Source organism: Pelophylax lessonae (assembly GCF_965119305.1).
Source record: "Pelophylax lessonae genome assembly, chromosome: 4".
NCBI lineage: Eukaryota > Metazoa > Chordata > Amphibia > Anura > Ranidae > Pelophylax > Pelophylax lessonae.
This window is the reverse complement of record NC_138771.1, coordinates 554,723,226-554,749,120: the sequence shown is the minus strand read 5'-3', so window position 1 is coordinate 554,749,120 and position 25,895 is coordinate 554,723,226. Positions and strand designations below refer to the sequence as shown.

Sequence of the window (25,895 nt, the reverse complement as noted above, 5' to 3'; positions counted from 1 at the left end):
AATAAATGAAGATTTCAAACCAATATATGTTCGAAGTCTATTGAAAACCTTTGTTAGTTGTTTTGCATTGTGATACAAGGAAAGGCAAACTGCAACAGTTCACTGACTCATAAAGTACATTAGAACTCTCAGACGTCTCCATCTCTTCTCCTCCCTCTTTCCCAGTAACATGTCCTGGTGCTGGGGGGGTTAAAGATGTAGGGGGGGGGGAGCAGGGTGGAGAGGGGCTGGATTCAATTTCCTTTCTGCAGATGTCAGGTACAGACTCACACAGGGTCAGAAGGAGAAGGATAACGACACAAAGAATTTGGGATAAAAGGGACATTCTCCAGCCCCTTATTTCATAACCCCACCAGCAGACTTCACTGTGCCTAGTTACCCTTGAACTTCAGAGTTTTTGTGACTTCTTCAAAGGCGTGTGACCTGACTTCTACCTGCTGCAGTCCCAGGAGAGGGCTTTCCAAACTGACTTTGACTGAGTGGTACCCGCACATCTCCTACCCAGTGGGCATCCCTCTTCTTCACCCATCTGCTGAGCGACAAGGGACCACACAAGAGGTTAGTGGAGCATCCTGTCCCCATTGCTAAAGCACCATTTGTAGCTGTGTAAGGAGTTTGGGGGGCTAGGTTACTTTACTCTTTTATACAGCACTTTTTTTATTGAATCCTTCCCTGTATCCCCTGCCCACGCAGAAGCTTGCGATTTAACTTGTTCACTAAAGTCACAAATAAAAGGAGGAGATTTACTAAAACTGGTGCACACAGAATCTGGTGCATCTGTGCATGGTAACCAATCAGCTTCTAGGTTTTATTGTCAAAGCTTAAGGCTCTAGTCACACTTGTACGACTCCAAAGTCACACGACATTGGAGTGCAACTTTGGATGGGTGCGACTTGAATGTGACTTGTTGTCCCTCTGCAAAGTGGGACCCACTTTTGCATGTAAGACATTCAGGTGCAAAGTTCATGCAACTTTTGAGGGTTAACATTAAAGTCTATTGCCTCCAAGTTGCATGCAAGTTGGACCAAAGTAGTGCATGAACTAATATGGAGTAACTACGACTGTAAGCCGCACATATATGAATATTTATTATTTGAAAACATGGGGTACGACTTGTCATGCAACTTTGATGTCCAAAGTTGTATGACAAGTCTCACAAGTGTGAATGGGGTCTAACTGAATGAGCTCAAGTTAGAAGCTGAAGTGGTTACTATGCACAGTTGCACAGGCTCTGTGTGCATAAGTTTTAGTAACCCCCCCCCCAGTATGGCCAATTTTGGGAAGCCAGTTAACCTACAAATATGTTTTTGGGATTTTGGGAAGACTGGCACACATAGCAGAAACACAAACAGGGAGAAAACCTTTAAATTCAGTGTATACAGTGTGTTTGGTGGAATTAAACCCATGACCCTACTGCTGCACACCCATCAATCAGCTTAAAGAGCAAAGATAATACTAATGATGTGAGAGATAGATTTAACCCATAACCATCCCTTAGAATTGACCTTTCCCCATTTTTAAAATAGAATAAATAAATAGTAAATGTTGATCTTTTATTAATCGCTATGTGTGAGCACACTATACATATACCGGTTTGTGCTAAATCAGATCTTCACCCTCTTAATATCACAGTTTTATTTTTTCTTTTGACCTTTTTTTTTAAAAGAAAAGTGTTCTGCCCCGCCCCCCATGCACATCACTCGCCTAGTACCCGCTTTGCCTCCTAGGATATGTGATGTCATAGTGTTTAATTCATTCACAAATGAGGAGGGGGTAGGCATCATCAGGAGGCCCGCTCACTGAATCTGGAAGAACCCAAGGTCCTCTCAATGACCTCAGTGGCAGGGGATCGGAGGATCACAGTGGGACAACGCGGCCTCCGCTGGGTGCATGAGTACCTAAAATGTGCAGAACCCACCTCCTGGTAAATAGGGGTAAATAAAAAATAAAAAAAACGGGGGAGGGAGGCAATGGCCGGAGGCTTGATTGAAGATCCACTTTAATAGATAAAAACTCTGATAGAGCAGTATTAGTAACTTGTGTCACTATCCAACATTTCATCCTATGTAGGTTTTATTTATTTACAACAGGGAATGTATATTTTTTTAATTTTCTTTAGCCCTTAAACCTTGAGGTTTAAAGCTTCAAAAGCGCAAATTCAAATCTTCTGCTTTTAAATTGTCCCAGTTTACATTTGAGCATTCGGGTGCCTGTAGCTCAATGCCTGACGTTCCAAAAGGTGCATTAATTACCTTTGACGTAGGATGGGTCCTTTTTGGCCCCATGAGAAACGTGCAAAAAAAGTCTGTTACATGCAATTTTTAGGTGCTCTCACTCATAATACAAGTCTATGGGGGCAAAAAGGCAAGATTCTGCCGCATAAAAGCTTCTGTACGGCACTTAACTTCTAAAAATGAGCAAAAAAGCACAAAAAAAGTCTCAAAAGCACAAGTGTGAATGGGGTCTTAGATAACTATGTAAAAAAGCTTTATATAAGTAAAATGATCAATATGTGTATATTTTTTTTTAACTTGTTTCTATATAACATACAATATAATTAATACATGGGATGATCATTACATATTTTTTTGTATAGCTTATTACATATGCAGCCTCTGCTTCCTGCTTTGCAGTGTTGCACATTTGTTGTGCTTCGGCGGTCCTTCCCACAATGCAAGTCTACGAGTCAGATGACTGGTTATAAAAACCATGCTCTCCCCATGTGACTAACTATAAAAACAATGCACCCCCTCTAAGCAGTCAGAGTGATTCCATTGAGAGCTCCCTCTGGTGGCCAGTTTGGAACTCTTCATACTTAACACAATAATTCAGCAAGCATGGAAAAAAAAAAGATCTTTTGATGAACAATACTGCTATAACCAAAATCATGCACACACCCCTGAATACATTATATTTATTCTTTAATATGATAAACAGCTCAGATTTTATCAGTCAGAATATAATAGACTGAAATCTGATCTGCATTGGTGTCTACAGATTACTGTAGTTTGTTTATTGTCATTACTCCATAAACTGCTTTATGGAATTACCTTGCATCATGTCTTTATAATTATATACCCTGTAAAAGACTTTTACAGCACAAAACTTCCCTTTAATCCAGAAATTACACCCATGGCATAGGAAGTGTAATTACAGATCACTTTCTGTACAAGTCAGAAGTATCCATTGATTGAGCGCACATTCCTCTGACAGCAGGGAACACTTTGTGATCTTGTTTTTGCTATTACAGGGATTGTGTATGCCAATGAGACACAAGGGATTGCACTTTTCTAAGCAAACTAACACCTGTTTGATTACTGTTTGTAGTTTCTTTATTTTTATACATTTGATAACATTTACATTGCAACATTCATACAAACAAGATGTTGGTAACAAGCAGTTCCAGGCAACAGGTGGAACCAATCAGTGAGCTGCTCAATCTGTTCTGCAAACACTGCAACTTTGCAAAAATCACGACTTTTTATTCAGTGTGAGTTTATGTGTCCCTCTCTAAAAAAAAGTAACCTTTAAAAAAAAAAACCTCACCTTTCCCAGTGCCCGTGCCACTGAAAGCTGATCCAGTTACCAGGTCTTGTCTTTGAAGCCCACTGGGAAATACCTGTAGTTTTAGGGCTCTTTCACACAGGCGGACCGTTCAGATCCGTCTGTCCGTTTTTTTTTGGCGGATCTGAACGGTCCCCCCATGCATCCCTATGGGGCATCGGATGTCGGCGGAGACATGTCCACTGACATCCGATCCGATCCATCAAATCTGGACAGATGGAAACCTTATTTTCCATCTGTCCAGCGGATCGGATCAGATGGGATCAGATGAGATCGGACCGAAGGTCCTTTCCCATCCGAATTCCCCCATAGAGATGTATGGGGAACTGACAGCTGTGTCTCCGCACCAGTGCGGAGAACAGCTGTCATCCTCCTCTTTAGCGGGGATCGGCGGATCGATCCCCCGCTGAGATAAACGGAGTCCATCTGACGGACAGGCTGTGTGAAATGGGCCTTAATCTCTTAGGACCCCATCAGATCCCTCTAGTTCAGGGGTCTTCATACTATGGCCCTTCAGGAAAAAACATTTTTTCTTAGTTTCTGTCAGTAAATTCTGTAAATAAGTAACTTTTATCCTTCACTAATGTGCGCTGATGAGGTGACACTGATAGGCTGCACTGACGGGCACTGACGAGGCAGCATTTATGGGCACTGATGAGGCAGCACTGATGAGGGAGCACTAATATACTGCACTGATAGGCACTGATAGGCGGCACTGATAGATGGCACCTTATGGGCAATGATAGGTGGCACTGATGGGCAGCACTGATGGGCACTGATGGGTGGCACTAATGAGCAGGCATTGATGGGCATTGAAAGGCAGCACTGACTGGCATCACTGATGGGCTCTGGTTTATGTCACTGATGGGCACTGATTGGTGTCACTGATTATCTGTACAGGTCTCCCCTGAGAGGAGATGCCACTGATCGGCTCTCCTCGTCTTACACTCTGTCAGTGTGAGGCGAGGAGAACCAATAAAGGGCACTTCCACGTTTACATGTGATCACATGGGTAACTAGCTGCGTCATCTGCTCTTTACCGAGATCATGGTCATGCCATGTCCTAGGAACATGGTGTGGGCACGCAATCGTGGTGAGAATGGGCAATGTCATATGACGTTGGACCAGAACAAGAGAAGATCCCGCCCGCCGCCCTTTGACTATACAGCAGGTTGGAGGAGGTTAAGCTACGTTCACACAGGTGATTAGCAGCATACAGCAGATTCTTATGGTAAGAATTAGTGGGTTCTTGTGGTGTATGAACAGCTGCAGTCACTCAACCTGTACAAAGCAATGACAGGCTGACAGGCACCACAGCTATTCACATTTATCAGCCCATCCAATGGCTAGGGACAGATGTCTGACCCTCGCCTGGATGCAATCTTTCTGCATCCAGGGTCACTCGTTCATCCCTAACCGCGAGTAACTGCAAGTTCATATCAACAGCTGCAGCTCTTGTCAGCCTGTCATTGCTTTGTACAGGCTTCCCGGCCACAGCCATTCACATACACCTGTGATCCCAACTATAAGAACTCACTGATTCCTGTCAACTTGACAGGCTCTGTTCACATACAACTCAGATGAGCATGCAAACAGTGGCAGCTTCAGCCATTGATTTTTACAATTTTTCTGTTTTGCGCAGACTTTGTTTATATCTTCTGGCAAGAATCTACTGACTCTTGATGGTGGCCCGTGCAACTGTGTGAATTTAGCCTAAGATATGCTTCACAATGACTTCCACCAGCAGAGGTCAGGGAGGGTTTGTTTTAATGCTCCTTTAGGAGTACATGAATACACATAGAACACAGGAACACTTGCCTAATAGTCTTTGCCTCCGGTCTGGATCAAATACAGCAGCATCGGCTCCTGCATGGAAGGTCATACAGTCCAATTCTCTCTCTGCTTATTTAAAATTCCCCATTTAGAAGATATTACAGTCCTCCAATCAAGGTTTCTGACCCAGCTGGCAGGGACAGGAAGCACCTGTCTTCAACTAAATAACTTTGCGATAATTACCAAGCAACAGCAATTTACAAATACAGACACTACAGAAAAGCAGGTCCCTACACTAGAATGCCCATAGCCTGGGCACAGTTACACTTTAAAATGTGACCCCAGTTTTATGGAGAAAAAACAGTCCCCTAAAGCTGAAGTTTAGGTATGATTTTTATAGTATAGTTACATTGGTCCAGCTTGGACCAATGTAAAGTATGTTTATCTCATACCTCACTGTTCCCTGCAGAAGCTGCAAATCATTGTAGTAGTTGCCACTCTGGGTCCTCTGCATCCAGTGTCAAACAGCTGTCCTTCTGCATAATAATTATAAGGGGGTGTCCATCACTTGGCACTGCCACCATTCAGAAAAGCCTTGTATTTTTTAAAATGAAAACAAGGCATTCTTTGATTGGACAAGGTGGAGAGGAGGCATGGTGACATCACAATCTCTACCTCATCCTATCAAAGTACGCCTGTATTTATTGAAAAAAATACAAGGCTTTCTCTAAACTGTGGCAATGCCAAGTGAGCGACCCCCTGTGGTTACTGTGAAGATTGCTGCTATCACTGTAGAAGTGGGAAATACTAAAATGATTCTCTGCTTCTACAGGGTTGTATCAGGTATGAGATATGCATACTTTTAATGTTCAAAGCTGGCCAATGTAGTCATGCAAGAAAAAACATACATTAACCACTTTACCACTAGAGGATTTTGCTGTCTTACGTCTGAGACACTTTTTGCGATTCGGCACTGTGCGACTTTAACTGACAATTGCGCGGTTGTGCGATGCCATACCCAAACAAAATTTACGTCCTTTTTTCCCACAAACAGAGCTTTCTTTTGGTGGTATTTGATCACCTTTGCGATATTTACTTTTTGCGCTATAAACAAAAAAAAGAGCGTAAATTTTGAAAAAATAACAATATTTTTCACATTTTTTTTATATGAAATTCCCCCCCAAAAAAATGTAAAAATTAAATTTTTTACATTTTTGGCCAATTTGTTTTCTGCTACCTATGTTTGGTAAAAAAAATCACAATAAGCATATTTTGATTGGTTTGCGCAAAAGTTATTGCGTTTACTAACTAAGGGAAAGATTTTTGTCATTTTTGTTTTTTTTTTTTTAACGAGTAATGGCGGCGATCTGCGATTTTTTTTTTTTTTTGCGGGACTGCGACATTGCGGCGGACAGATCGGACCCTTGACTGACATTTTTGACACTTTTGGGGATACCAGTGACATTACTGCAGTAATCAGTGCTATATATATGCACTGTTACTGTAAAAATGACACTGGCAGGGAAGGGGTTAATTTTATTGGAGAGGGAGGGGTTAATGTATGCCTGGTGCTTACTAACGTGTGTGGGGGGAGGTGACTGTGTGACACAAGGACAGATCGAGGGTTCAGCTATGCTGAACCCTGCAATCTGACCCTGCCTGTCACTTAGGAGATCCGCCCGCTTGTGTTTACACAAGCAGGCGGATCTCCACACTTGATTCCCCGGCGATCGCCGCTGCTCCTCCCCTGGCCCAACTCCAGCTGTGACTGAACACAGCGGGAGCGAGCCTCCGGTGGTGCGTGCACGCCGCTGAGAAAGGGGAGTGTCTGGCGATGTAGGTCTACGTCGCCAGACGATAACGAACCACTTTGCCGCAGTAGTGCTCGAGTGAGCAGACGGCAAGTGGTTAACCTTAACTCCAAGGTAAATAATATACTTTGCAAGGATTATAGAAAACTGTTTTGCTCATTAATGTCTTTTCTCAAATTGATTTTATTATAAACCCCTGGTGCAATCCAAGGAGTGTAATGAGAAAAGATGCAGCGTCTATATCCTCTTAGAAGGAGATGAGCCTTTAGGGGCCTATTCACACGAGCAGTTGAGGGGCGGTAAAAACTCATGTTTGAGCCAAGTTTTTACTGCTCCCCTTCAGCTGAAGGGGCAGTGACTGGGGGTGTGCACATGCCGCAAAGCTTTGCTTCACCGCAGGAATTATACCCCCTGTCACTTTTGGCGGCTGTAGTGCCTACTGATTATGAGACATTCAAATAAATTGTGCCGCTCTGCAAACTCCCAGCAACTACATTCAATTCTTGCAATTGCGATGCGCTAATGCAGGGTTCAATGGGTTGAAGCAGGAGGTAAGGAGAGGATAAAGGGTCTCCTCACTGTCTTTCAAATGCTGTCTAAAGAGAGATCCAAATGTGGATCGCTCTTTAGAGACCAAAGCTAGATGAAACTAGCTGAAGGGGATGATTAATATTTGTCTTCAAGGAAAAGCAGTGAGCCAATCACACCAGCAGGAAATGCGGGATGGAAATGGGGGATCAGGAAAACCAGTGATGTACAGCATACCTCCAGGGTGACTTATTGCAAAAGGGAACATTTGAATATTTATAACTTTTAGGCCACGTTCATGCAGAAGTCAGTGGGGCAACTGGCAGCAGATTTGAGTTTATAACGGCAGATTTTATAATAGTGGCACTGGTGCCAAACGTGCCCCATTCCAGTGAATGGGACCATAATGCATGAGCTTGCGGTGCAGTGGGATTTCCCCCAAAAAGACAGACATCTAAGCAGCAGCATCTGAGCAACCAGTTGACCTGCTCTGAAAAGCTATTTACTTTGGGTGATTTTTTAGCGCTGTCATGAAACCAGCTACCTGTGTGAAGAAGACCTTAGAAGATTACAATGTATTACAATGTATGTAGACTGGATGGAAAAGTTGTTTTTAATAACTCTGATTTACTAAATAGTGTATGTAGCAAATGTTACATAGTAACATAGTCTGGTTGAAAAAAAAAAGACACAAGGTTATTTCGTTTAACCAATAGAAGGAAAAAATAAATAAATAAACATATACATACAGTACAATCCTATACCTGCAGTTGATCCAGAGGAAGGCAAAAAAAAAACCCAGGAAAGCATGATCCAATTTACCCCAGCAGGGGGAAAAATCCTTCCTGATCCCCCAAAAGGCAATCAGATATTCCCTGGATCAACTTTACCTATAAATATTAGTATCCAGTTATATTATATGTGTATAGGAAAGAATCCAGGCCTTTCTTCAAGCAATCTACTGAGCTGACCAGGACCACCTCTGGAGGGAGTCTATTTCACATTTTCACAGCTCTTACTGTGAAGAAGCCTTTCTGTATTTGGAGATTAAGACCCCTTTCACACTTGTGCGACCTAAAAGTCGTGGGATTTTACTGCAGTGATTTTACCGCGAATTTGACGCGATCTTGATGTGATTTTGACTGGACTTGAAGCAATACCTATGTCTTTGGACCTCAAAACACATTAAAATCGGCCCAAAGTAGTGCTGAGACTACTTTGAAGTCGTTGCAACTTGAAGTCGTACAGATATGAACGGTACTCATTGGAAATCATGGAGTACTACTTGTCATGAGACTTTGCAGTCCCAAATCGCAGGACAAGTCGCACAAGTGTGAAAGGGGCCTAAGTCTATTTTCCTCCAGACATAGAGTGCCCCCTTGTCCTCTGTAATGACCTTAAAGTGAATAACTCAACAAAAAGTTCACTATATGGACCCCTTGTGTATTTATACATGTTGATCATATTCCATCTTCTCAAGAGAGAAGTTTTTCTAAACTCAGTTTCTCTAATCTTACCTTATAGCTGAGCTCCTCCATGCCTCTTATCAGTTTGGTTGCTCTTCTCTGCACTTTCTCCATTTCCCCAATATTCTTTTTGTGAATTGGTGTCATGTAATATATACAGAATATTATAATATTATTTTAAACAAGAGTGAAGTTTTCCTTTATCGGTATATGCATGCACATGTGATGTCAGTTTTATCTACTGCCACAATTATGATTTGTTTTCTCTTGTTTTTAGGCTTTCCTTCATTATCCCTGGCACCCCCCCCTGGTAATGAGGCATGTGGAGGGGTAGAGCATCCTTACTGTTCCTTTCTCTGCTACTGCCACTGCTGCCCTCTACTGGCAGGGCACAGATAGTTCTCACCGATGATGAGATTGAAGACTTTCTGGAAGGGTTTCTGAAAGAACTGGTCCCCGAGGAAGAAGACGAGGACAAGGGGGAGCCTAAGAGGGAGGAAGATGAAGAGGGAGTGGGGACGGGGCGGTACGAGGAAGAGACTAAAGTGGGAAAAAAGACAAAAGCTACAAAAAGTGAAGATGGAGGTGGTGAGTTAAATATGGAAATGAGGATTAATGTTTGTTACTTCTGTGTAAATTAGGTTAGCTGAGTGAGGTATTCCTCTTCAGAAAAGAATCCCTAATTATGACAAAATTGATTTAAGTGCTGCTTCACTTGCGTAATCGGTTGATTTACATAGCAAAGCATAGTCTGCAAAATCCTTGGTTTTTAGTAAAGGCAACTCCTGCCAAACAAGGGTATCCAAACCCTATCTATGCCCTCGGTCACACAAATACAACTTCAGGCATCACATATGATTTACAAATCGTACCTGAAGTAGCATTGAATGAAATTCTATGGCAGTGTCTTAATAGATTTCAAGTAGTGCGATTTGAGAAGTAGTTCATGTACTTTTTCAGGAGATCAGCAAAATATCACTGTCATAGACTATAATGTAAATCGTACCTCTGTCTATATCAGCACTACTTGAGCCCTGAAGAAAGTTAAATATTAACACTTTGCTAGTTAAACTTTTGTTCATAACATCACTGTTCCTCAAATTGACATGGAAAGTCCCTCATACTGAAGTAGCACTGAAGTCTTATCAAATCATTACAAATCTCTAAGAAGTAGTGCTAAAGTGGGGCTGAAGTCAGACTTTAAATCGCACTACTCTAAACCGTACCCGGTGTGGCCGCAGGCTAAAGGTCCTTTTTTCACATTTTTGGAGAGAGGGAGGGTCATAGCCTTTGTCATTTTTTTTTTTTTTTGCTTTCTGTGTCCCACTGGGGAGATTTACCTTCACTTCCTGTCCTATAGCCAAAACATGAGGTTAGAGGAAATCCCCCCAAAGTAAAGGAATCCCTGATTGTCACCTGAACCTACAGTGGGTACGGAAAGTATTCAGACCCCCTTAAATTTTTCACTCTTTGTTATATTGCAGCCATTTGCTAAAATCATTTAAGTTCATTCTTCTTCCTCATGAATGTACACATAGCACCCCATACTGACAGAAAAACACAGAATTGTTGACATTGTTGCAGATTTATTAAAAAAGAAAAACTGAAATATCACATGGTCCTAAGTATTCAGACCCCTTTCTCAGTATTTAGTAGAAGCCCCCTTTTGATCTAATACAGTCAGGAGTCTTTTTGGGAAAGATGCAACAAGTCTTTCACACCTGGATTTGGGGATCCTCTGCCATTCCTCCTTGCAGATCCTCTCCAGTTCTATCAGGTTGGATGGTAAACGTTGGTGGACAGCCATTTTTAGGTCTCTCCAGAGATGCTCAATTGGGTTTAAGTCAGGGCTCTGGCTGGGCCATTCAAGAACAGTCACAGAGTTGTTGTGAAGCCACTCCTTCGTTATTTTAGCTGTGTGCTTAGGGTCATTGTCTTGTTGGAAGGTAAACCTTCGGCCCAGTCTGAGGTCCAGAGCATTCTGGGGAAGGTTTTTGTCCAGGATATCCCTGTACTTGGCCGCATTCATCTTTCCCTCGATTGCAACCAGTCGTCCTGTCCCTGCAGCTGAAAAACACTCCCACAGCATGATGCTGCCACCACCATGCTTCACTGTATTGGACAGGTGATGAGCAGTGCCTGGTTTTCTCCACACATACCGCTTAGAATTAAGGCCAAAAAGTTCTATTTTGGTCTCATCAGACCAGAGAATCTTATTTCTCACCATCTTGGAGTCCTTCAGGTGTTTTTTTAGCAAACTCCATGCGGGCTTTCATGTGTCTTACACTGAGGAGAGGCTTCCGTCGGTCCACTCTGCCATAAAGCCCCGACTGGTGGAGGGCTGCAGTGATGGTTGACTTTCTACAACTTTCTCCCATCTCCTGACTGCATCTCTGGAGCTCAGCCACAGTGATCTTTGGGTTCTTCTTTACCTCTCTCACCAAGGTTCTTCTCCCCCGATAGCTCAGTTTGGCCGGACGGCCAGCTCTAGGAAGCGTTCTGGTCGTCCCAAACGTCTTCTATTTGAGAATTATGGAGGCAACTGTGCTCTTAGGAACCTTAAGTGCAGCAGAAATCTTTTTGTAACCTTGGCCAGATCTGTGCCTTGCCACAATTCTGTCTCTGAGCTCTTCAGGCAGTTCCTTTGACCTCATGATTCTCATTTGCTCTGACATGCATTGTGATCTGGGAGGTCTTATATAGACAGGTGTGTGGCTTTCCTAATCAAGTCCAATCAGTATAATCAAACACAGCTGGACTCAAATGAAGGTGTAGAACCATCTCAAGGATGATCAGAAGAAATGGAAAGCACCTGAGTTAAATATATGAGTGTCACAGCAAAGGGTCTGAATACTTAGGACCATGTGATATTTCAGTATTTCTTTTTTAATAAATCTGCAACAATGTCAACAATTCTGTGTTTTTCTGTCAGTATGGGTTGCTATGTGTACATTCATGAGGAAGAAGAATGAACTTAAATGATTTTAGCAAATGGCTGCAATATAACAAAGAGTGAAACATTTAAGGGGGTCTGAATACTTTCCGTACCCACTGTATGTCTCCATTGGAAGTTTTCCTTTCTTTACTTGTTCTGGTGGCAACCCAAAATGTGGGATTTTCTTTCACTGATAACAGTAAACAAATTGAGAGGGTGCATCTCCCCCAGGGGAGGACTGGGCCAGGGGGCAATTGCCCCCTGGGCTGCTCTGATGCCCCGTAAAAAGGCCGCAGCACCTCTGCCACAGACATGCCTAAAGGATTCCTGGTTTAGAGAAGTAAAAAGCCCCTGCCGCTGACCTACCAAGTGCGGGTTGAAGACAAGGACAAAGCGCAGGCCTCCCCGCCCAGCATGGATGATGTAAGCTGTGTCTGAGCAGTGGCCAGTTCCATACCTCACTGGAGACTCTTCTGCCCTGGACAGCCCCAACCGAGCTGTCCCAGCTCCCCCCAACCGTCCCCTGCTGGCCAGGTCGGGAACCCAGATTCAGCCAGTGAGTAGAGAGTGTCTGGAGCAGGGCTTTAGCTAGGAATGGGGGTCAGGAGAATGATTGGGAGAGTGGAGGGGGGGTGAGGGAAAGTGGGAGAGGGGCCAAGTCGCTGCACCATGGTCCTCTGGATTGTACTTGCCCCCTGGGCTGAAAGTTGCCAGTCTGCCCCTGATCTCCCCAATGGGGTCACATACAACAATAAAAACCTGCCAGGTGTTCTAATCCCTCTCCACTCTATCCAAAACTAAAAAAATTTTTGCCTTCATTTATACTTACCCTTTTACTGCCACGCCTCTAGTGGCTTCAGCACACCACAAGCCAACTGTCGTTTTTCTGAAGAAAGTGATCCAGTGGCTGTTTGTGTCTCCCCCAGCATGGAACCCCAAAGCACCCCCCCCCCCCGCTAGGCCTGGGAGCCGCATGGCGGGCGTCACTGAGTGAAGGGGAGGGAGACCAATACACATCTGTCCACTTGGCTCCTCTAGCTAGAATGAACCTCGAAGCAGCATGTAAAACTTCACTTCTGGTTGCTGTTGTCACTTTTCCTGTCCCTTATGGTCAGAAAAAAGCTAATGGAGCACAGTCTGTGCTCCATTGGCTTCAGTGGAAGGAAACTGAGCCATCAGGGGGTCTAAAGGACCCCTGATATCTCATTAAAGAGTAACTGTCTTGAAAATATTATATCCCAATCGAAGGGCCTTTATCAGAAACAAAGTGCATCGCAATTCCGGGCAGGACTCTGATATTTGCTTATCTAACACCACAATGTTGCTTGGACCAATTGTCCTTTATTCCTAAATCTTTGTTTCATGTCCACTATCTGCAGAGAGAAACTTCTTTTTAACTTCTTTTGAATTTTATTCCATTTTCATATAGTACTTTGGCTTTGTAACTGTCTACTCTCCTTATCATTTCTAATAATAAAATTCAAGTGAAAGAAAATATTATATCCCATAGGGGACTTTTTGTCCCATATGCGATGTAAATAAAAGTATTAGTGAAAGTAAATAAAAAGTAAAAAAATAAAAGTTACACCCGAGCACTTAAACCCCAAAATTTTTTGTAAAACACCCTGCCCTCAACGTGCATGTACAAGCAAACATAAATGCACCCATTGGGGATGCCTTTGTATGAACGCTTTGCTTGCAATAAAGATATTACATATCGCCAAGCATGCTAGAGAAAGAGCAGTAATTCCAGGGCCATTATTCGTGGGTTATTCTAAACTGATCACCTGTATTAGCTTTTAAAATATCGACTATGGAAAAGATAGGGTACCAAAGTTTGTCGGCAATTTAATGCTTGGCATGTTGGGTATCTATTTACTCAGCATAACCTCATCTTTTGTACCATACCAAAAATTGGGTAGTATATTGTATTTTTGTGCCCTAAAATTAATTTACAGTTATTTTAATATTGACATTTGCACATATGTCTTGTGAAATAAAAAAGTGGAACTACCAACATTTTCTTTTCCACGGTCTCTGCTTTCAGAAAATATATAATGTTTGTGGGCTTCAACTAATCTTCAGGTCTAAAATGATTTTTTCAAACACATGTGCAAAAACCATGAAAATGACTCCAGCAGTAAAAGGGTTAAATGTGGTGGCTGTATGTGTTTTCTTTTATAGGCTTTTGTAGGCTTTTCAACCTAGAAATCCTACCAGTAAGTTTGTTATTTTGCAACTTTCTTTAATTGACAAAGCTGCCCAGCAAAAGTGACAGTTGGAAGTTTGAAACACACCATTTAAAACTGACAGGGGTGCATACAAACAATCAGCTTTTATTTATGTAAAACCTTTATCCTAAATGTAAAAAGAAAAAAAAAAGTTTCTGGAACTGCATAAAAGGTTTTAGCTGGAGGTTTTAAATTTCGTATTCATTTTTGGAATCACCGTTTGGATTTTAATAGTTGGATGTAGTAATATTAATGACAGTTGAGCTATGGTTTAATGTCAGTGCACATTTGTAAACGATATCTCACTAAGGGCTCTTTCACACGGTCCGCCTCCGCAGGCGGATCCGTGTTGCTCAGCGGGGATCGATCCGCGATCCCCGCTGAGCCGGGCGGATGACAGCTCCGTCTCCGCTTGCAGAGCGGAGAGGGGGTGTCTCAGCACCCGCTGCCCTCTATGGGGGATCGGAGGAGAGCGGACCGCTTGTCCGCTCTCATCAGATCCGCTCCGCTCCGATTACTGAACGGATGGAAAAATAGGGTTTCCATCCGTCCAGATTTCAGCACAGGATCGGATGCGGATGGCAGCGGGTGTCAGCGGAGGTGACCTCCGCTGACACCCGCTGCCCCATAGAGCTGCATGGAGGATCCGATCAGATCCGCCTAAAAAACTGCAAAGAAAGTGTCTGTGTTTCCTGTTACAATCAATAAGGATTTTCCTTTCCTCATAGGAAGCTTATCTGATATATGAAACCTTATGTGTCTGCACTGCCATGTGATCATATACACATTCCTGGACGGTTACTCCTATGGTTCCTGGTGACCTGACTCATTTATTTCTTGCTGGATAAATCATGGAAAGGAATGTTCTATGATACACGTGTGTTAATATCCTTATCTTAGACTCTTCCACTCACTGGACCTAATAAGTACCTGGAAGAAAAAAGTAGCCCATGATAACAGAATCCACCCAGATTTTCAGTACCTGTATTATTATTGAAAGATTTTAAAACATGCACATAACACAGAAACATACAATGGCAGGCTCACCATACACTATACAATCTGCACACAGGGCATTTTTACAGCCACTTTTACCAGAGTCAGGCGTTTTTATTTTTTGCAGCTTAAAAATGCCTCTCCATGTTATTCTATGGACACATAGGCTTTTAGGAGCTGTAAGTGGCATAGGTGTTTTCAAACTGCCACAAAAAAGCCAGTGGCAGCGCATTCTGGAGCAGCTGTAAAAACGCTGACACGGCTAAATGCTAAATGTGGCTAAATGCGTGTTAACACTGTATAAAACTTTTTTTTACATGTCAAAATCAATGGTTCCCTATGCCAGCTGCCTTAACTTGTGTCGGTCCGACTGTGACAGGGGTGTAACTACAGGGGTTGCAATTGTAACCGGGCCCCATGCTCCAGGGGGCCTGTGCGGCTCCCTTGTACACCTGGATAGGAGGGGCGGCAGGGGCAGCATGTAGAGAAATCACTGTCCTCCTTTTTCCTCCTGTAGCTGCAGGAGGAAAATGGAGGAGATTGGTTTCTCTGTATGCTGCCACCGCCACTTGTGTTCTCTGGGCCCCTGTGTGCTCCCCTGGTCCCCTCCCACATGTGCTCCCTTCCCTCTCCTGCTGGCTGCTGCTAGGAATGTGTCACAATAGAGAATCAGGAAGGGGTCAGTAAATATGTAATTTACCAGCTCCTTCCTTTATTTTAGTCCTAGTCAGTGACATTGTAAAAAAAATAAAATAAAATGATAAAAAATAATACAATTAAAATACCAAAAAATAAAAACTACTGACACCAATGGGTGAACTTCCAGGATCGCAAAGGTCACACTTGCGACCAGGCCCGGGTGTTCCACCACCGTGGGGAGGCCCCAAGATGGCAGGAAGGGGGCCCACTGTGGGACCGTAATAAAGGGCCCCGCAACGAGAGTAAAGGACCCCAGCATCAGTGGGAAGAGCCCCAGTCTTGAAGGGAAGGGCCCCAGCCAGGGGTCCGGAGGGCCCTTCATGGTTTCTTGCACCAGGGCCCTGAAGGTTCTAGTTACGCCTCTGGACTGTGAAAAAGGTTCCTGCACTACTTTGGTCTGACTTGGACAAGATTTCAGCCCATTAATTTGAATGAAAGTCGCATCCAAGTCAGGATCATCAGATCTGACTTTTGGCATGTAACTTGTGCTATTAGATCAAGTGTATGCAATGTTAGCAATGTAAAATCCTCTAAAAAAAAGTGGCGCAAAAATGGCAGGGCAAAGCACCTACCCCTCCATGTTGCGGGCTTGTGGCCTGGTATGGTCTGGGGGGACACTTGCTCTCCCCGCCACTTTACTGATCTACTGGGCTGCATGCTCGGATAAGGGTCTGGTATGGATGTTGAAGGGACCCCGCTGTTTTCTTTTTAAATTTTGGCGTTTTTTAAATTTTGCCATGGGCTTCCCCTTCAAGATTCTCAGAGCACAAGACACATGCCATGAGTCGAATCAGTCTCAGCTTATGTGGCTTCTGTGAAAATATTTTGCCGTGTTTTTGTTTAAAGCTGAACGCACAGACGAAATACTTAGACGGGAACTGTTTTATCTGCCAAAACATTTGCATTTCTGTCCATCCAGTTCTGAGATTTACACAGCCCTTTCATACAGCACAGTCCTGTTTGGCAGTGCAGGAGGCCTGACCTTCCCCCCAGCCTGTGACTGGACAGTAAAAGTTCATCTTTCTGTCCCCCTGCTTATCTGATTGATTGAAAGATGATAGCGACTTGGATACTACTTTTATTCAAATCACTGGGCTGAAAGTCAGATCAGTTAAGACGGCTTTCATAGGGAACCATTGATTTTGACATGTCATGCGACTTGTGCTCTGTAGTAACTGAATTTGAGATTTTGAGAAACACTGCTAAACGCTAACGCGGATAAATGCGCATTAATGCCAATGCCAATGCAAAAAGCTTCTGAAAGCTCATTTTTACAGCTGCTTTTTCCTGGCGCCGGTACTAGCTTTGCAGCTCATTTTTTGTAACGCTCTGTGTGCTACCATCTTCCATTGCTCCATGGTCCAGTTCTGATGCTGATGTGCCCGTTGTAGGCACTTTTGGCTGAGGACACAGGTTACCATGGGCACCCTGACTGGACTCCAGCTATACAGCCCCATACACAACAAACTGTAATGCCCATTTTTTCTGCTTTCAACACATCAGCTTCAGGGACAACATGCTCACTTAAGCCCCGTACACACGTACCGATCGTCGGCATACAAACGTTCGCCTTTCCCCCCCGGGATGTCGATGTCTGTTGAAAAGTGCAAAGACTGCCCAAGAATTTTGTCCGCCGACTACAGCCGACTGCAGAAGTGATGTCATGTAATGGTTAACTTTCCCTGTGTTTTTTCTTTTCTGAGCATGCCCAGTCTTGCAAATCTGCGGTCTGTCGGCAGAATTCTGTACTGACTGGCGAACAATCGTCCGTTCTGGTGTCGGCATACAAAAATTTTCATGTTTGCAAGAAAGACTCTTGTCCGCAGAATGTGCGCAGACAGCTGTCGGAGGCACCATACTAACAAGCGTACAATCGGCAGATCTTTCGTCCGCCGACGTTTGTATGACGACGATCGGTACGTGTGTACGGGGCTTTACTGCCTAATAAATCCCACAGACTTTCAGATGCCTTTGTAATGAGATAATCAAGGTTATTCACTTACCTGTCAGTGGTCATACAGTTATGGCTGATCGGTGTATAATATAAAGATGTACAGAATATTGTCCATCTGTAGTTGTATTTTTTATAAAGGATAGCCACCAATCTGTTCAATCTGTAGATGACAGAGGTAATTGTTTTTTTCTATCAGATAATAATGTTTATCTCCATCTCTTATGCAGCAATGATGGTGATTGCTTTGGTTCATGAGTGGTGGCCATCCCTAAATTATCCCAACTCAGTGATCTAGCACAATTAAACACAGCAAACGTATTTATACAGAGAAGTGTGGTAGTGCCCTCAGTAACTAACCAGATATTTGAACAGTAATAACAAGAAAAAGTGTTTACTGTATATAGAAGTAGTAGTGCTATGGCAATATAACAACAATTGAGCATACTGCTAAAGATTAGGTACCATCTTTTATTTTTGATTTTTTTTTTACTAGTTTGTCCTATGATTTCTCAGTGAACCTTGATCATCTACATATGACTCATGTTTATGAACTTAGATCATCTTGAGAGTTGATTTTGGATGACCTTTCCAGTTTGTAATGATCTTGATATTTCTTTCCAATGGACAGGACCACCTGTGAGAGCTAACGAAAAAGCAAAGAAAGAAAAGAAGGAGAAAGCACCTAAACCTACTAAAAAACCCAAAGAAAAGCCTCCCAAAAAAGAAAAGGCTCCAAAACCAACCAAAAAGCCAAAAGAAAAGAAACCAAAACCAACCAAAAAGCCCAAAGAAAAGCCACCAAAACCTACAAAGAAGCCATCAGGAAAGAAGCAAGATCAACGTCCAGAACAGGACAGATACAGTAAGCCAAAAGTTATTGTGGAGGAAGAAAGGCGCACAACAACCAAAGCTGAAGAAGAAGAAGAGGACAGAAGATATGGCAGACCTGAAACTCCTGATGACTATGAAGATAGTTATAAAAGGCCGCAAGTCACAGGGAGAGAAAAGGAGGAGACATATAAAAAACCCAAAATTACAGGGGAAGAGGACGATGTGAGATACAGAAGGCCTCATGTATCAGTGGTGGAAGAAGAAGAGGGATACAAAGAACCTCAAATACCAGAGGATTATGATTATGACAGGTACAAAATACCCCGGGTCACAGAAGCAGAAGATAAGTATAGAACACCACAAGTGGCTAAGGAAATTGACAATAAGTATAGGACACCTGTCATTACTGAACAAGATAGATACAAAAGACCTCATGTCACTGAAGAAGAGGACAGGTACGGGAGGCCCTCAGTGACTGACTCAAGAACACATACGGGAGAAGATGTATGGGGTGAAGGTAAAGTGTGCAGCCTTTGAAATACTGCCATGACTAGGAGGTAGATTCTATATAAGGTGTAACTCCTTTGGGGCTCATTTACATTTGTATTGATTAGTAACACCCGTTAAAGCGGCTATCACTTTAACATGTATTTTTTATGTGCTTTTCATGCTTTTGTGATGCATTTTCGAAGCATCAATGAAGCTTGGCAAATGCCCCCCGTGTGTTGGTTTTCTATTTGTTTTAAAGTAGACGTAAGTCACCTGATTTGAGGCATAGTAATGTGTTAGTGTGGTATCTAGTGTTTTTTTTTTTTATTTATTTTTTTATATTGTGGTGTTTTTAGTGGTTCCCTAGTACCCCTGCTCATCTGTTTCCTGGCTCATTGGTACCCCCACTCAGCAGATCCCCAGCTCATCAGTTTCCCGGCTCAGTAGACCCACTGATTAGTGGTTCCCCGGCTCAGTAATACCCCCGTAGCCCCCCCAGCTCAGCGGTTTCCCAGATCAGTAGTCAGCCCCCTACTCAGTAGCACATTCCATCCCCGGAGTGTATGTTTGAGTCTTGTTATTGTTTATGGTAACTTTTATGTGTAAGAAGCTTTATGTATTTTGACATGCAGTGATGTTTTGTTTTATGCTTTTTATCAAAACTGCTCTTGGTGTGTCTGTTCATTTTAAATATTCACTAGATATTTCAGTGGCTGTCCAGTATGCCTTCATTATGAATTTTGTTGTTCCCACATTTGATACAACCATAATAGGCTGTTTTCTCTTCAGGCTACATATTTGTGTGCAGGCCACAAACCATATATATTGTGCCAGCTGGCACTACTGGTAATGTTGACGACATCTTAGAATAGAAGCTAAATTTCCTGAACACATATCCAGGGGATAAGGCCATTGTAAGGTAATATTATATGTACTGTGGAGGTGGAACTACTCCCCCCCAAGTCCTGAGCACTTAGTGAAGAAGTTCCGGAACTTTTACAGAGTCAAGATGTACAGGGATGGATCGGGAAGCCTGCAGCAAATGGCTGCAAATCCGCAGGGCATGCCTCTCCTCCTGCTTTCTCCTCCCCCCCCCCTTTTTCCTTGATGGTAAAAGGGAAAGGTATGGCCGCAGCCACAGGTTAGGAAGAAGGATTCGGATGTGGAAAAGGGGGAGAAGGAGGAGCCGTGGCCATGCCCAATCCCAGTGCAAGGCAGGGACAGTGTGGGGAAGGAGGGCAGGGTCTCAGGTTGCACCAGGGATGATTGACAGTACCACTCAGCCTGCTGTGAGGTCTGGTGTGAAGTCAGCGGTGAACAATGTTGGAAATGTTGCACGGATGGTGAGGGGATGGAGGGATGGCGTCACCCCCCTAAAAAATGCCGCTACAGGCAAATGCCTTGTTTGCCTCACATGATGTGATGCCTTGATATGCCCCCTGTGTGTTATGACAGCCTAGTTAACCCTGCATGAGTGTTCAAAACATTTCTTACCCCAAGAATAGCTACATTACGACTTTTATGTTTAAATATCAGAGCTGTATTTATAAGGTAGGGTAGTAAAGAGGAATGGTGTTTTATTTTTTGCAACAAACATCCGACAGAGGCAAACACAGACTCTTACGCCTTTTCTGCAACTCTCTCAGATCCCACATGGCTGCAGTGCAGGGGTCAGAAGGGTGTAACCTTCAAAGTGTACAGAGGTCAGAAGTGTGTAATGTACAGTATAAGTAAAAGGGTTAGGAGTAGAGTAATGTACAGTGTGCAGAGGTCAGGTCATGTACAGTATAGGTAAAAGGGTTAAGAGTAGAGTATTATACAGTGTGAAGTGGTCAGAAGTGTGTAATGTGCAGAGTGCAGAATAGATGTCAGAAGTTTGTAATGTACAGAATGTAGGGGTCAGGGTCAGGAACATTTAATGTACAAAGTGTGGGGGTCAGGAGTAAAAGTAACCTACAGCCCAGCAAGCAGATCACAGGGGTCAGCAGTATATACACCCTAGCCTAGTGTACAGCACTTCTTATCATTCATCCCACCTTATTTATAGAAAAGCAGTACCCAATATGAGACATTTAAACAACAAAAACATATACATACACTTGCATACACACACACACACGCACTTATACTCACACAAACCCACATTCATACATACACACATGATACCAGAAAAACTATCAGCGCAAACCAAAATAAAACACAAAACTAATGTGTGTGAATATAGTGTGAAAAAATATATCCTTAAGTGTGTTAATGCTAATCCGGCAGCAAACACCAATAGTGTTCACAAATCACAAACCATACAAATAAATACAAAAATGTGCTGCGCCAGAAATCACACAAATAAAACAGTGATAATATGTGATAATAGAGTTCATAGGGCACATAATCGTGCTAGTGCTCCAATCAAAGAAATCTCCAAAAGTCCCAGTGTTCAACTGAAATGTGATCCAATCGTGATAAACAACGAATATTGTGAGCACCGTTTAGTGAATCCCTCCACCAGACAGATAAGCCTCTCACCTTCCCATCAGACCCAAATGGGCCAGCAATCACATAACATGGATAATGGATTTCCAGGAAAGGGCCTCTCTACTGTGTAGCTCCAGGGATTCCAAGATATATGTGGGGATAAGAATGGGACAAAATCTAGTGCTCTCCGTATATATATATATAAATCAGCTTTATTGAAGAGAATAAACAAACTCACATTTGCAGGGCACTCAGCCGTGCCTGCTTTGCTGACATGTAGTGTAGATAGTGCTCCGGAGAAACGATCTGCGTCGGCCACGCACGCTCCGCCCCCCCCTATACGCGTTACGTCGAGCGTGATGCTCCTTTGACTTCCTCGGTAGGGGTGGCTTGTGCGTGTCAAGCCTCGCTCTAAATATGTGAGCGCTCCGGTGGATTGGCCAGCGGGTCATAGTCACTCCCCTTCCTCTTAGCTTAATGTGAGACACCGGAACCTCCGAACCAGGCATTCGTTCGGCGGTGTCCCTGGCTATTATAATGATTGGGGTAATAAATGGGATCTAAACAGTACTATTAATATAATACAATGGTCTACTGAATAGCGGATACAGCGTGGCGATGCCGATCTCTCTCAGGAATGCACTAAGTACATTAAAACATATAATGATATAGTCACATATATTCTATACCCAATTTTAATAAAAAGCATATATTATCATTCAAAATAAACCAATAACATTAAAAATCATTCGGAAATCATTAAAAATCATTAAAAATCATTAAAAATCATTAAAAATCAATAACAATCAATTACTCTATAAAAAATATTTTAAAATATTTCTCTAAAATTAGGCGAATATACCCAGATAAATATAATACATGATACAATGCTGGCCATTAATTTATTTGTCGCTAATGAAGCAGTTCAGGTCAAAATCCTTATTTAAACCCCTGGGTGCCAGAACCTTGGCCTCATACACCCAGAAGGATTCCCTCCTGCTTAACTGGCGAATGTAATTTCCTCCTCTCCAATGTGGCTGGACATGTTCTATTCCCCAGAACTTTAATGTATGTGGTTTTTTGTTATGGAATTCTTTAAAGTGTTTAGACACATTGTGTAAAACCTCCCCCTTCTTTATATTTGCAATGTGTTCTCCTATCCTTACATTTAAGGCTCTGGAGGTCCGTCCCACATATTGGAGTCCACACCCACATTCCATCATATAGACTACCCCTATCGTGGTACAAGTTATGAGATCTTTAATACGATATTCTTTGCCTGTGCTGTTACATATAAAGGACTTCTTTTTCTTTACATTCTTTCTTGTCTGTTGGCATACACCACATCTGCCACATGCGTGAAAGCCCGACAAGAACTGAAATACTGTATTTTTCTTCTGTACAGGAGGATTTATCACCCCCGGGGCCAACCTGTCCTTCAGAATAGGTGCTCTCCTATAAATGAAGCCAGGTCTCTCCTGGAGGTGGGGTCCTAAAATTCTGTCTTGTTTAAGGACTCCCCAGTGTTTTTTTACAATACGTTCAACTTGCTTGTGTTGAGCATTGTAATCCAACACTAATTTGAAATTGTTATTAGCCTCCTTGGATGGAGCTGGTTTATTACTTAAAAGTTCCATTCTATTTACCGTATATACTCGAGTATAAGCCGACCCGAATATAAGCCGAGACCCCTACTTTTGCCACAAAAAAGTGGGAAAACTTATTGACTCGAGTATAAGCCTAGGGTGGGAAATGCTGCAGCTACTGGACCCAACTGGACCACCACGAGACACAAAACAGGGGCTGCGTGCATGGTACAGGAGATAGCGCAGGTCATAGTACAGGCATTGCACAGGTCATGGTAAGGGCATGGCACAGGTCAGGGCACAGGTGATGGTACAGGCATGGCACAGATGAAGGTATAGGCATGGCACAGGTCATGGTACATGCATGGCACAGGTCACAGTACAGGCATGGCACAGGTCACAGTACAGGCATGGCACAGGTCACAGTACAGGCATGGCACAGGTCATGGTACAGGCATGGCACAGGTCATGGTACAGGCATGGCACAGGTCATGGTACAGGCATGGCACAGGTCATGGTACAGGCATGGCACAGGTCATGGTACAGGCATGGCACAGGTGATGGTATAGGCATAGTACAGGTGATGGTATAGGCATGGCACAGTAAGTACAGGCATGGCACAGTATGTATAGGCATGGCACAGTATGTATAGGCATGGCACAGTATGTAGAGGCATGGCACAGTAGGTAGAGGCATGGCACAGTAATTAGAGGCATGGCACAGTAATTAGAGGCATGGCACAGTATGTATAGGCATGGCACAGTATGTACAGGCATGGCACAGTAATTAGAGGCATGGCACAGTATGTACAGGCATGGCACAGTATGTATAGGCATGGCACAGTAGGTATAGGCATGGCACAGTAATTACAGGCATGGCACAGGAGATGCAGTGCTGCGGGCATGGTACAGGAGAATGTCTGTACCATGCCCGCAGCACTGCATGAGGAAATACAGGGGCTGCGGAGGCATCTCACTTACCTGTCGGTGAGGCGCCGTCTTCGATTTAAAAATCGCGCCACCCGGCGCCGCCATACGTCACCGCAAATGCGCCACCGATGCTCGGGAAAAGCCGAACACGTTCGGCTATTTCCGGGCATGCAGCACATGCGCAGTGACACGTCGGCGCCGAGCGGCGCCATTTTTAAAAAGACACTCCAGTCAGTGACTCGAGTATAAGCCGAGGGGTGCATTTTCAGCATGAAAAAACATGCTGAAAAACTCGGCTTATACTCGAGTATATACGGTAATCTCGAAACTTTCTCTAAGTCTGAAGACACTTTTTCCATATCATACCCTTTTTGCTGAAACCTGTCTACTAATATTTTGGACTGTGCAACAAAGTCATCTTCGTTTGAGCAATTTCTCTTGATTCGGATCAGCTGTCCCCTTGGAATATTGAAGAGCCAATTTCTATGGTGGCAGCTGTCCATAGAAAGGTAAGAGTTGCGGTCTGTAGGTTTAAAAAAATTTCTAGTGTGTATTTGACCGTCTTTAATAAAAATCTCTAAATCAAGGAATTGTATTTTTTCTTTGCTCTCTGTCCATGTTAAAACAATATTTTTATTATTAAAATTCATTTTAGCTTTAAAAAGGTTAAAAGAATCCATATCACCATCCCAAATCATAATCAGATCATCTATAAACCTTTTGTAAAAGATGAGTTCTGGAGGTCTGTGAGATAAGATATCTTCTGCTTCCCATTTGGCCATAAATAAATTGGCGACACTGGGGGCAAATCTTGCCCCCATCGCCACGCCTTTGGTTTGTAGAAAAAAGTTTCCCGATTACCAAAAATAATTATGTTTGAGACAAAACTCCAAACTTTCCAATATGAACTCTAAATGATCCTCTTCCAGCTCCGATTCATCCAGGGCCCATGATGCTGCCCTCATAGCCGCATCATGGCCTATGATCGTATATAAAGAGCCCACATCTGCAGTTGCTAGAATGCAGTTCTCTGTAATGGGAAGGGATTGTAGGTCTTGGATCACATGTTTGGTGTCTCTTATGTATGCCGGTGTGCGGGTAACCAATGGCTGCAAATAAACGTCAATATATTGGCCCAATCTGGAGCTCAGGGAGTCAATCCCATTAATAATGGGTCTCCCCGGAGGTTTCTCTACAGACTTATGAATTTTTGGGAGAAAATAAATAATGGGAGTTCGACAGGAAATAGGGTTCAGGTACATTGCTTCTTTTTTATTTAAAATAGCTTCATCCAATCCATTTTTAATCAATACATCAAGTTCTTTTTTATATGTATTTAGCGGATTACCCCTTAAACGGGAATAAGTATTCGGGTCAGAGAGTTGTCTTGTCATTTCGTTATTGTAGTATTCTGTACTCATGACAACTATCCTGCCCCCTTTATCCGCTGGTCTAATTACCAGTTGCTTATTGGCTTCCAGGCTTGCAATCCCTTTTTTAATCCATTGGGGGTCTTGGATTTTTCTTATTTTTAGTTGCTCTAGATCTTGTGATACCAGATTTTTAAATACTTCCATATACTTGCTGTCTTTATTGGGTGGATTGAACACCGATTTATTTCTCAACATGGA

General features: G+C 43.0%; 1 protein-coding gene across 1 annotated transcript in view; it reads left to right on the top strand.

The window, feature by feature from the left end:
* The first annotated feature begins 232 nt into the window (after positions 1-232).
* The window catches only part of AEBP1 (AE binding protein 1), a 97,882-nt gene continuing 72,219 nt past the window's right edge, over positions 233-25,895 (top strand). The window contains exons 1-3 of the mRNA XM_082255086.1: positions 233-558; positions 9,420-9,730; positions 18,586-19,305. Of these exons, the coding sequence (XP_082111212.1) occupies positions 9,463-9,730; positions 18,586-19,305 (988 nt within the window). The 5' untranslated portion in view covers positions 233-558; positions 9,420-9,462. The remainder of the gene's footprint in view (positions 559-9,419; positions 9,731-18,585; positions 19,306-25,895) is intronic.